The sequence below is a fragment of the Balearica regulorum genome, chromosome 2 (assembly GCF_011004875.1).
Source record: "Balearica regulorum gibbericeps isolate bBalReg1 chromosome 2, bBalReg1.pri, whole genome shotgun sequence".
Classification (NCBI taxonomy): Eukaryota; Metazoa; Chordata; class Aves; order Gruiformes; family Gruidae; genus Balearica; species Balearica regulorum.
This window is the reverse complement of record NC_046185.1, coordinates 112847392-112861222: the sequence shown is the minus strand read 5'-3', so window position 1 is coordinate 112861222 and position 13831 is coordinate 112847392. Positions and strand designations below refer to the sequence as shown.

At 39.3% G+C, this 13831-nt stretch overlaps 1 protein-coding gene across 2 annotated transcripts in view; it reads right to left on the bottom strand.

Annotated features, from left to right (window-relative positions):
* VPS41 (VPS41 subunit of HOPS complex) overlaps window positions 1-13831 on the bottom strand; it is a 120053-nt gene that overhangs the window by 70908 nt on the left and 35314 nt on the right. For both annotated transcript variants that reach the window (XM_075745354.1, XM_075745355.1), the window contains exon 5: window positions 5419-5493. In XM_075745354.1, the coding sequence (XP_075601469.1) occupies window positions 5419-5493 (75 nt within the window). The remainder of the gene's footprint in view (window positions 1-5418; window positions 5494-13831) is intronic.

The window sequence follows — 13831 nt, the reverse complement described above, 5'->3', positions numbered from 1 at the left end:
TCTATTATGGCATATCTCTAAATATTTGCAGCAGTGCAAAAGTACTTATTTGAATCTTTTTCTTTTCTTTTTTGTTACAAGCACAGCAGAAACTACAAGTTCCTTTTGCTTTAGGCTGATCAAATCTGTTTAACAGATACTGATCTAAGTGAGGTAAGAGCAACATAATAACATTCAGGGGAAGATAAATTAAAAACTCTTCCTTTCTGGGAAAGAACTGTAGGATTTTTTTCCCCTCCAAGCAATACAGGGTTTACATAAGAAAAAAAGAAATTTGTGACAATAAAGCAAAACCAGCTTGAAAACCAAGTCCCATATGTTTCTTGGCATCCTCTCCTCCTCCCAAGTGCATTCAGTGCTATTTTGTTTTATTACATGGCCAATGGAAACGTCTTCCTCTGAAGATTCACCCCTTCTCATATATGTTGATGTCTCAGTACATTTAATAGTCAGTACTGAAGTTGTAACCACAGGCCATTAGAATATCTATCAGAATTAATCCATCTGAAGAAGGCTCAACATTAAAAAAAAACAAAACCAAAAAGTATGTTTCTACTGTCAAGAGAATTAACAGATCTTTAAATGTTTTCTTCCCTTTACTTACAGAACAGGTACAGAGGTACCAAGCATTAAGAAATATTATTAAGACTTAGATGCCATGACTACAGAATAGGGTTTCCCAAGTTTTTTGTAAGTACAACACTCTTTCAGGCTCATGCCTCTTCACCCAACATGCAACATTCCCTCCTCCAATTCTCAGATGAGACAGTTGACAACTCAATTCCTGCAGAACTTCAGAGTAAAATAGGGGTGAAGACTTGTGGCCAGGAATTTGTACTTGATTAACTAATATGATTTCCACAAAGAGTAATAAAATCATAATGAAAAACCAAACCAGTTAGGAGGTTTCCACCCACTGCCAGAAGCTGTTGGAACAAAACCACCCCAGCAGGGATGGACATTGCTGGTGGGAAAAGGGAGAAAAAAAGAGCATCCCATGGAGCGATCAGTGGAAAACTGTATCTGACAGCAAATCTACTTTAGAAGGTTCTCAGACAGGTTTAGTCATTCATCCTTATTTTCTGGAAGAGGTAATCTCTTTAGTAACTCTGATCTGCATGTTCAACAAGTTGAACTCAAAGATCTAAGAGTTCTTTTAACCTTATTTCTTTCCCTCTCCCAATCTCCGTCATGATTCCTTCAGGGAGAAAACAAAAATATAATAGTAACAAAAATTTTAAAAAAACACTAGACAAAGATCTGCAAAACGAAGCCAGTAAATACCAGTAATGTGCCACAAAAAGTGAGGCTTAATGGCTCTAAAAAGATCAGTTTGGAGGACAAGAACCCCCAAAATTCCTGCAGATAGTCAAGGAAACAGAGAAAAAAAAAATTAGACTTCAGGTAAACTACAAGAGGAACTAAGCCATCACTGAGGAACTAAGCCATCCTCAGAATGGCTCAAAGTTCAGCAGTCTCAGAGAAGTTAAAAATATCTCAAACCACCGCATCTCCCTTTCAAGCTTGTCTCCTGGATACATCTCCTAAGCAGCATTATCAGCTCTGTCCATTACTCATTAGCGAATATACTGCCTCTAACAATATGCTTTAAAAATACTGCTGCATGCACTATGTAGGGCTAAGCTAGTGCTCCAAAGGATTGGAAAATCAATACTTGGAGACAGTGAGATGTATCGCGAAGTTGTGATTATGTAAGCCAACCAAAGGGTTGTATTTGAGTTGGGCCTGGCTGTAAGCCTAGAAAACCTTCAGGCTGATGTCTAGAGAATTCTGTTTTCTGGGTTTTTGTTTTCATCAGTTGGCACAGCATATCCAATGCAACAGACTAAACAAAATAAGAAAGAGAGGAAAGAGAAAATAAGAAGAAAGGAGGAAGAAAAAGAATAGATGTAGTTAAAGCACAAAACTGCAAATGCCATGGAAGCAGAATCCTCAGAAACGACCAAACACCCCTCTCAAATTAAAACTTATTAATCAAAATTAACATCAGCAACAATGCCTTCAACATTTTCATAGTACTTCATCAAATGTGGCAATATGATAGTCCTTTAATGGTAAGAAAACCAAATGGAGCCAGTTAACTAAAGAGGAAAAAACAACTCAGCATAAAATACATGTTATCGTGTTTACTCTAGGGACACCGTATAACAGTTTATTACTTCTTAGTGTCTTTTATTCTTCAGAGAGAAAGTGATTCTTTTGATATTACAAACCTATATTGGATTTATCTATTTCTACTTTCTATCCCCACTAAGCTCATGACGTTTTTGGGTAGCTCGAAAGAGAATTTTATGATGAGAGTCCACTACATTTTGCCAGTCTTGTCATTTTAAATACCCAGAACCCACCACTCCAGTGCATCCAGACTTAGCTGGTGTTTTGCTTCCATATGTGGAAGAAGTAGTCAACCTTCAGTGATCAAAAGGCAGGAAAACAAACACAATTTATCTACAAGCCACATTTCTTGAAAAATGATCAATGTAATACTTCATGGATATTTTTAATATAAATGTTGTTAGAAGCATTAAACACGTTAAGCATGTAAGCACATGGGTTTTCAATATAATTTATTTACCTTTGTACAAAAAAAGTTACAAGTCAGTAAGGGTGCCAATTACATAGCTGTATGTAATGACATGAGAGCTTTAGCAAAACTGTGAGTCGGTTTTTCAAGACAGCATACATGTAGGAAAAAACTGACCTAAAAAATCTCAACAATTCCGAATCTGCAAGCCTGTTTCCCCTTCTATTTATTCCAGCTCCAAAATTCTCCTCTTATACCCTAATATTTCAACACTCAACCATTTTCAGTTGAGTCCATTGGCAAGGAAGATTTTCAAAGAACCAAACCTGCAGTACAGAAAAACTGCAGTTGGCTCCCAAAGCACTTGTTGGCCATGTATGATGTACAAGTGCCAGGTTTTGACACTAGGTCTAGACACCGCCTGACAAGAAGAGGGTTAAAGAATCAACTGTGCTGCCAAGCCCCGCTCCTCCCCGTCAACCTAGCTAGTCCAAATTTGGTTTGAGTGTGGGAAAAGAAAGAAAAAAGTAAGAAAATAAAATACATCAGACAGCAGAACAGATATGAGGAGGGGGTTCTCATCAGAAGAGCTTCCTTTAAGAGGACAAATGGTTTCCATCTCCCCCATATTGGATCCACTTTGATATGGGAAAACGCACTACCTGCCTATTGCAAAAATCTTTTGCAGTCATCTAGAGGACAGGTAGAAAATACTTGCATCAATCCACCTGGCTCAAAATTCACAGGTCTTTTTATTATATCCCTTTTTTTCATTTAAAACTGATTTTAGAAAACTAAACTGTTTCACTTTTCCTTTTTTAAAAAAAGGATTTAGTTATTTTTACTTTTTTATCTAAGTTAATCACGACTTTGCAACCACTTGTACAAGTGTTTAACTTCTTACAATACGTACACTCCCACTATAGTAAGGAAAGAGCTATAAGGAGCATAAAGTTACACTTTTGTTATGACCTAGAACCTGTATGTGCTACATTATCTAGCCAGGAATTTCTGCCATTTTCTTATACAGTAGCATAACATACAAGTATGTTTTTTCACCCATTTTAGGGGTGGATTCTTTCATAGACACACAGCTTTCTGGGTCAAGTGGAAAGTCTAACTTCTAAAACACCCAGATCTTCCAAATCTCCAGATGAGCTTTTCAGCACAGAATATGATGAAGCATTAATGTCCCCGGATTCTATGAATGCAAATATGATGAATATTGTACTTGTGATACTCCAGCCCTGCATCAAAAACATTACTAGAACTAGCCCTGGCTTGGGGACCATAGCTTAGGCTGCCTTGTATAGCATGAAGTGTCACCTACTGGATCCACAACAGCTGTTTCACAAAATGAAGACAGAATCACTGTTTAAAGTATTGGAGCCTTTCAAATACAGCCACACCAAAGTAGGGATTATGTATTTCTGAATGTTTCTGAAATCAAATACCTATTTTTAATATTAATTTAATATAAGAAGAATATGAGTGGCTTGTAGTCTCACTGCAACATAGATATTTCAAGTCAGTAATCCACAATTACATGTGAGGACCTCTTCCAGCAAGTGCTTGCTTCCCCCCACCATTCAAACCACCCAAAACAACAATGCTAGGCTCAACATTTTTATTACCTTGAACAATTACTGACCCTTCCCTTATCTTGCTTAGACAATTAGGACACTCTTGCTGTGTTTCTCACAGGCTGTAAAATCCTACAACCCACTTTGATAGGCACTAGTATCCCAATTACCGTGTCAAGATACTGACATCAAGATATCTCTGAGAAACAAAAGGCTTGGATACATAAACTGGCTGCCTGCCTCTTGAGGAAAAAAAACCCCACCTATTTGGAAGGAAAAAAACCCAAGCGCATACAGTCTAAAGGGGTTGTTTCCCCATTTTGTCTACTACAAAATTCAATTCTGTTTTTAATTTATAGAACTTCTACTGAATGAGATGCATCCATCAGGATCACCAACATTCCTCCTCCCCCCAAGTCTACTCTGTAAGAAACGTTCTCCTCAGTAAGTCAGATGGATATTGAGAAATTACTTAAATGATTTTTTAATGCACTGCATTTGTATATAAGCATTATATTAAAAAACAAGCTTAAATACATCCTACGCATTAGAATTTTATCATTGCAAACCAACATTAGAAAAGACTGCCATCGACTTAAAAACAAAAAAGACATTCTTATAAGTGGAAAATCAATCACCAAAACCACTAAATGTCACAGCTCAACATTCCAGAGAAGCACTGATAATTGTTAGTTATACACTGCACAAATGATATATGTCCTCAGTCAAGGAAGTAGGTGCCAGTTTTTTAGGAAACTGTACATATATTGATTTTACATTTATTTAATGTGGCTGTTGTAAGACACTTTGTTCTTCTGATAAACTATGATTGCTTATCAAAAGATTCTATAATTCAAGAGAAACATTCATAACATGTGTGAAAATGAAAACCACCAGCCCACAGAAATCATGCCCACAAAATCCAATTTTGTGGATTTATAGCAGAAAGGCATTAAACTACTGTCTTGCAGGAACAGCAGAGTAGTCACTGAAGTATAACTGGCACAGCAGTAATGATTAAGGTGACATGTCCTCCTGCCACAGCTGTTAATCAGCTTAATACCAGTTACATTATTGACATTCTTGTAATTACTTTTCCTACAGCACATTTGTGCAAAATATATTTGACTTTAATTTTGAGTATTCAAAGGTGAGCTCAGTTCTCAAAATGGATGGTCAAAGTGGTAGTGCTAAATGCAGGAATTACCTCCACAGGTATCACAATTATCTCAAGTGTAATACTGAGGACTACCTGCTACCTCAATAAATATATAAACGGGTTTGTTGTACCTTGCCATCTTCTGAGCAAACACCCATGTGTTCTCCACTTTCATCCAGGCTGATCTGATTTATCTTCACTGGGCTCTAGAGAAAGGAAAGGAAAGAAAAGAAAGAAGAAAGACTTTTAAAGTTGACTTTAAAGTTACATCACCAATCACATCCTTTAACACCCCCCACACTTCCTGAGATTTGTGTTAACGGTTGTGTAATGTTTAGTTGCATGAATCAAAAACCCCACACAGAATAGGTATTTTCATGACAATGGCAAAAGACAGCCTTCTTTCCAGACTTTTGCCAAACCCAGAAATTTGACATTTTTTGCAGTTAAGAGCCTCAGGGCTCTGGAGCTCTCATGAAGTGCCAGGCTTCCAGACCTTGAGCATCTGCACACCACAGCTGTTAATTAAGAACCTCTCCCACTATCAAAACAGCATAAAACACGCCAACAAGGCATCAAGGCAACTGAAAATTCTCCTGGTTTGGTCTGACGGCTATACTGGTAGTTGTTTCTTCCTTCAAATCCCTTCTTTTGCTTCATTTTTGCCTTTAAGTGTTCTCAGAAGCGAGTATTAGAAGGTATTGAAGTGCAACACAGGTGTACTCTTCTTAGACAAATACTGAAAAAAGCCTAGAGATTGCCCCAGTTTAATAAATTTTCCCTTCCCTATCCAGATATACTTTTGGTTCTAATCTACAGGGTTATACCGCATCTGCTACTGTTTACTTAGGTTAAACATCCAGCTTTACCTTAAGCACCGAGGACTAACTTATAACATCATTTGGGTAACGCAACGCGTACCCTCTTGCATACAAAGCCCCATCCAATTATATTTGAGTACCAAGAACCTTCTTATGTACCACGATCCTGACTTCACCCTCTGTAACAAATATCTCATCATTTCAAGCATCGTTGAAGGATGTTAACCCAAACAAGTCTCTCTTACTCATTTAAGAACAACTTTTCTTACTCTCATAAAATTTTGAACAGATTGAACCACAAAACAGATCACTTCTGTGGTTCTGGGCATGGCAAAAGGAGAAATCCAGCGTATGTTGGTGTGAAAAGAAAGCGTCGCTGGAAAAGCGCCGGAGTCATAGGGTCACACTAGATGTTACACAACTGTGTATAAAATATCACAGGTCCTTATATACACTATGGCAGTTGGAATTACATAAGAAGTACATCATAAAAAGTTATATAAAAACACACTGTCCAGATGGACTATTTACAGGAGATAAATGGAGGTCTTCTCACAGCCTTTGGAAAGCTTTTCCCCATAATCTTTCACCCCCAAAAAATTCTGACTCAGGGAAATGAAGTCTTCCTCTCTTCCACCTTGAAAAGAATGTATGTCCAAATCACATTTAATTTTGTAGAAGCTTCTTTCTAATTAAGGTTGAACAACTCAGCCCTGTACTGCAACAGTTGCATGATGAGTTGGGAAAAGGATGCTGCAGTCGTTTTGCTTTCCCACTTCCTTGGGTGCAGGAGACACCACTTGGTCTCACTTTGTGTATCAAAGGTAGCACAAAATGCTACCTGGAAACATCACAATTACTGCCTATCACAAAGCGGTCTTTCTGCTGTGCGTTGTTTGCCAAAAAGCGCACTGCTGAGGAAGAAGTCAAACTTATTTTCCTTATGTGCTCCAGAAGTATTTTCATTCACCACAGAGCAGTTATGCTGACATGCTGCGTTTCAAAATCAGAAACGAGCACATCACTGGCAGCACAGGCAGCTGGTGCACATTCCCTGGCTACGTTCCTCCCAATGCATTTGGGGGGTGTCAGCTGAGGAGCACAGCTCAAGCCCATCAGCCTGCTGGTGTGGTCAACACCCTTGTGAAAGCTCTGATTCTCAGATGCTACACACACATTTGGCTAATTCCAGGGCTCGAGGATGCTGAGTGAGGCAAGACATGTCAGTTGTCAGTATCACTTTCTAGAAGCTTCATAAAAATTGCTAGCACACGCTTTTATTCCTGCCTTACCTTGTAAGTGCCTTTGTAAACTTCTGCTTTGGTCATCAAAGTTCAACAAAAGATTTTGTCTCTGTCTAGGGGAAAAAGAATTAAAAAAAAAAAAAATGCCAACACGTCTCCACCATTCCCTACACAACGAGAAACAACTCTGGCCCTCTGAAAGGACAAGCACATAAAGTTCAACTGAATTCATCATGGAAGTGGTATGGTTTTTTGTTCTGGGCTGCATCTAGGTTGCCATTGCCACAACTTTCTCACAAAGGTTCTTCTTCTATTACTCTGCAATTGGAAAGGCAAAAAGTCCATCTTGAATAGCCCCACCTTGACACAAGGTCATATGCTAAGGTACACTGTTCAACTGGCCATATTATTCTCAACGCTCTAGCACCTACATTTGCCATCACGGTTGACATGACAGCAACAGCAGATCTAGCAGCAATCCCATACGATGGGCCTTCTAGGAAACACCCTACTGCAACAAAGCCCAAGACAAAAAGAAACAAAACAGGACACAGCAGAAGAGTCAACAGTTCAATCCTACAGTCCACACTCTTCCCATTTTGCTGCCAAATGGCTTTGATTAAGTTTGACACTGAAAAACTGAAGTGCAGGAAGTAGGCAAGGTAGATTATGTGAAGATAACTTACATAGAAGTTGAAGACAAGGAGCAGGATGATGGAATTCATCTGCCATGCTGCAGTCTGAAAACCACATGGCATACTTTGGAGATTAAATGTGTGATAACACTCAGGTAACCAAATAGTGCCTAGCAAGTCAAAAACTCTCCTTATATACACGCAGAATGTTGTTGGTGGGGAAAAAGGTGATTCCACAGTATTTGCATTTTTCCCCACATTCAAAACTGCACACAATACTTCAGAGCTGTTTGCTGAGTAGAAATTTGATGATACAGTATTTCATAACACTGTGTATAACTGGCAACCTCTTACAAGCTTTCTGCATGTCCAACACCTCTATCAGTTGCTTTTAACTTTTCCTTTCTCAAATTCTTTTATTCCTGTTGTTTGCACTACACACAGATAACAATCAGGGAAGGCAAATAAATTAAACTAAAAGCAGACCTGCTCACTTACACAAACCTCCGGCTAAGTTCCAACAGGAGACGCTATTCTAGATGATGTGCACAAGGCAAAGCAAACACAGTAATTTTTTTGTCCTGCACTCAAGTTGAATTGGCACTATTGGCTACTAGTCTGTTCACTGACTTTACCAGTCAAAATTTTCTATGGATCTCAGAAAGTGATGACAGACCATGAACTTAAAAACAGTCAGAGGTGAATATTAAATGCATTTTAAAATAAAGTTCCAGCAAGGATAGCTAACGCCAGGATCTTCTTGTTCAGAGCTAAGTAACAGTCAAGCCTACCATTTCCAGAACTATATTCCACTGGAAAGCTGGTTAAGATTTGTATCTAAAACTATCTAGGAAATCAGAAATAAAAGGCCACAGATAAAATGGAATTGCGCAAAGCATTTGACACTGTCCCACACAACATCCTTGTCTCTAAAGTGGAGAGACATGGATTTGATGGATGGACCACTCGGTGGATAAGGAATTGGCTGGATGGTCACGTAAAGAGTTCTGGTCAATGACTCAGTGTCCAAGTGGAGATCAGTGATGAGTGCCATTCATCAAGGGTTGGTATTGGGACCGGCACTGTTTAATATCTTTGTTGGCAACACGGACAGTGGGATCGAGTGCACCCTCAGCAAGTTTGCCGACAGCACCAAGCTGTGTGGTGCAGTCAACACGCTGGAAGGAAGGGATGCCATCCAGAGGGACCTTGACAGGCTGGAGAGGTGGGCCTGTGCGAACCGCATAAAGTTCAACAAGGCCAAGTGCAAGGTCCTGCACATGGGTTGGGGCAATCCCAAGCACAACTACAGGCTGGGAAGAGAATGGATCGAGAGCAGCCCTGAGGAGGAAGACTTGGGGGTGTTGGTGGACGAGAAGCTCAATATGACCCGGCAAGGTGCGCTTGCAGTCCAGAAAGCCAACTAGAATACTGCGTCCAGCTCTGGGGTCCCAATACAGGAAAGACGTGGACCTGTTGGAGCGAGTCCAGAGGAGGGCCACGAAGTTGATCAAGGGGCTGGAAAACCTCTCCTATGAAGCCAGGCTGAGAGAGGTGGGGTTGTTTAGCCTGGAGAAGAGAAGGCTCTGGGGAGACCTTATAGGAGCCTTCCAGTACCTAAAGGGAGCCTACAGGAAAGATGGAGAGGGGCTGTTTACAAGGGCATGTAAAGATAGGATAAGGGGTAATGGCCTTAAATTGAAGGAGGGTAGATTTAGATTAGACATTAGGAAAAAAAATCTTCCCTATAAGGGTGGTGAGGCACTGGAACAGGTTGCCCAGAGAGGTTGTGGATGTCCCCTCCCTGGAAGTGTTCAAGGCCAGGTTGGATGGGGCTTTGGGCAACATGGTCTAGTGGAAGGTGTCCCTGCCCATGACAGGGAGTTGGAACTAGATGATCTTTAAGGTCCCTTCCAACCCAAACCATTCTATGATTCTATGAAAACTGGTACATGTGTTATCTAAACCAAAGTGTTTCTTCTAGAATCAGCTCCATTAATCTTTTCATATAAATTATTTTTATAAATATACTGCTGTGTCAAAGTTACTTACCATTTCAAATTTAGTTGTATTTATACCCTGCTAACACTCTGTGGATAATTTTGATAGTTCAGAAAAGAGGAACACAGATAATTTTGTGGGTTACCCTCCCTCACCCCCCTTTTATTTTTTATTTTTATTATACAGTATCAACTCAGCCATGGAGTTACAACTGTCTTTCCCTTGTGGATTTTTTAAAACCTTATTCCAGCTAACCCACTGAAGAATTTAATTTGCCTGGCAAAAGAAAATAGGTTTTGGTTTTTACAGTACAGAGAATAAATGCCCTTCCTGCAATATCCACCTTTACAGGTCAACAAAAGATGAAGAATCACTGAAGGTTAGAGAGGGCACAGGTAGTCACTAACTCATCACAATCTGGAGGACATTTGATGCAGTCAGAACCAGGATATGCTCTGGGGTTTGGTCAGTTGACTGCTTTAAAGGTATTATAAATGGGTGAGGGGGAAAAAACTGTCCAAATTTACAAGCATATTTAAAAAAATAAAATAAAAAAAAATTACAACAGCAATCTGAAGTCACATTGTCAATCTAAAAACTAGGAACACATAATCCATGTAAATATTTCTCAATTAAGAGATGATCTAATCTTAAACCCCATGTCATAAAACCACAGGCAGCTGCATATAAAATGGTGAGGAAATTACTAATAATTATTTAATTAGCATTACATTGGGTAATCTTTTTTTAACCTAATCAGGACCCCTAGCTTTAGTCCAAACTCAACCTCTTTGTGGTCACAATGAGTACTTCCAATGAAGTCACAATGAGTACTTCCAGTACTGTATAAACTATAGTAACACATTTAGTATTTCTAAAGCAACATCATTCAAATCTGTCAATAAGGACGATCCTGTTATTTAGGAAGGGAAATACACTGAAATTATTAATCTGGGAACAGCTTCAGAAATTCATACAGTGTAGAAGTTCTGGCAAAGAACGAAGAAACACCTTCAGATGAATTTCCATTAGCTGCAGTTTTCTTTCTGATGGAGACATGTTTGGAATTCTGGACAACATAAGTAAGTTTGACTGTTCAAAATCAATAATGTCAAGCTGACACTATAGAACAAAAAAATGTTACCTTAATGGAAGAAAGAAAAGTTTAGGGAGACGGAGAAAAAGCTAGCATGCAACTTGCCCATAAAGATCTAAATGCAGGCTTTTGCAAAATCCTAAATTTAAAGGAAAGGAAAATCAAGTACCTACCAACAAACGTACCTCATGTGATAATCAATTACCTAGTGTAAAATGCTTGAAATAAATGCACTTAGTATGGATTATGTCAGCTCTTCAATTAGGAGTAAATTCACGGCCACTCAGAAAGCTTCTTTTAATTGTGTTCTTTGTGGCAACTCCTTCTCCCCTGACACTCATCATCAACCCACCTTATGCTATCAGTCCCTCAATGGTGAACCTGAGAAATCAATCTGCTAATGTATAATTTGTAAAGCTCCTCTGACTAACAAATGGATAATTGATTCTTTCACAAATGCTGCATCCCAATGGATATGAAGTGGATGAACAAGAAACCTAAGACTGGATTTCACTCCAATTCTGTAAGAAATGCAATATTTACAAGCTAGGAATCTAAACGTTTTAATAGTTGCCTATGACTTCATGCCTTTTAACCACGGTTAGCAGGCAAGCAACACACGCACTAGGAGTGTAAAAAGCAAAGCAGTGTTCAATCATACTTAGAGCAAAGCTCATTTTACTTCAAGAGGTTCCCACTGCTAATACAACCCCCTTAAGCAGCATTTTCATCCACTCTTTAAAAAGAATTTTCATACGCTTTTCCTAAATTAACCCAAACATTTTTATGTATCTACCTATACACATGCATATATACATAGCCAAAGAAGAAACCCCCCCCATAGGTCTTATGTCATTGATATATTAATATCAGTCTGATCCTATATAACCACTATGTAGCTGCTCTCCATACTAAGGCAAATTGTATACATACAGAGTTTGAACAGTAACAAAATAATAAATTTGTCTCCTACAAGTGCCTATTTTTCATTTATTCATATGTTTCCATCTGCATGACATTCACATAAACAAGCATGTAAAACTCCAACGTACACCGATATGACTAATCAACCCACTGCTTGAAATCTTAGCCCACTGAAATAAGGACTACAGTTTTTATGCCTATATTATTTCCACCATGGTGGAGGTATCCAAGTGCAAAATACTGATTTGTAAACAGAAACTGCCTCAGTTATTGTCGAAACTAAGCTAAGATCCTCTCAAAATACAAGCCTTGCTCTAGGTAGTATGAGGAACTTGCTTTGAATAGAGCCTCAGAGCTCTTCAGCTTTCACATCTGTAAACTAGACATTCTGTATGCATCAACACCAATTAATTATCCGATCAATGCACAATGAATAATCTGATAGCCTTCCATGATGGCATGACCAGCTGGGTGGATGAAGGGAGAGCAGTGGATGTTGCCTACCTTGACTTCAACAAGGCTTTTGATACTGTCTCTCATAACATCCTCATTAGCAAGCTTAGGAAGTGTGGGTTGGATGAGGGGTCAGTGAGGTGGGTAGAGAACTGGCTGAATGGCAGAGCCCAGAGGGTTGCGATAAGCAGTGCAGAGTCTAGCTGCAGACCTGTATCCAGTGGTGTGCCCCAAGGGTCAGTGCTTGGTCCGGTCCTATTCACTATATTCATCAATGACGTGGATAAGGGGACAGACTGTACCCTCAGCACATTTGCTAACAATACTAAGCTGGGAGGAGTGGTCGACACACCAGAAGGCTGCACTGCCATTCAGCGAGACCTGGACACAGGCTGGAGAGCTGGGCAGAAAGGAACCATATGAAATTCAAGGCCAAGTGTAGGGTCCTGGCCCTAGGGAGGAATAACCCCATCCCTCAGTACAGGTTAGGGGTTGACCTGCTGGGAAGCAGCATTTTGGAGAAGGATCTGGGAGTCCTGGTGGACAAGAAGTTCTCCATGAGCCAGCAGTGTGCCCTTCCTTGTGGCCAAGAAGGCCTTTTCATTTTGGGAAGTGATATGAGGTGACAGCAAATAAACCAGATAGTGAGAGAGTATTCAACTACTAAAAAAGGAAAAAAAAAAAAAAAGGAAGGAAGGGTGTGCAACAGCTAAGCACAAGTGTATTACATGTTGTTTGTCCCACTTGTTTTGACTTCAGAACATTGATGCCCAGAGATCTCTTGTACCTTTGAGAAGAAGAAATTGAATCCATGCACTTTTCTTGCCCCAGATGCTACAGTGCTCCACTGACTTAGGCATATTTTGTGTATTTGTAGAGTTTTACTGATACAATAGAGTGAAAAGCAACTCAGAAAAGCCAATTCTGATGCTGTATCATGGTTTACCTATAACAAGGTAAAAGTACATACATACCTATGTGTTTATATACAACTGAGAAACACAATGTAGTAACACAATGGTTTAAATTGAAAAGGCTGCTTTAAAAGTTACAGGATAAGCTCTTCATCACTGCCTGCAATAGAATTAGTATACTCTGAACTTAACACACTTAAATTTTCATTTGATGAAAATTTACTAATATCCACACCAAAGAGGTTTTGTTCAACAATACTGGCAGTCAAATTCTGGTAAGTAAGTGAGGATTCCTGCTCCAGTGCTTTTCCTATAACACTCCTGAATCTGTCATTCTCCAAATGAAAAATGGGAGATCGCATTGATTAGAAGGGAGGAAGGAAAGCTAGGGAGAGTGACAAGGTCTGGGACACAGAACAATAGCAACATTAACTTTTATTTTGTCTGTAGGAAGGC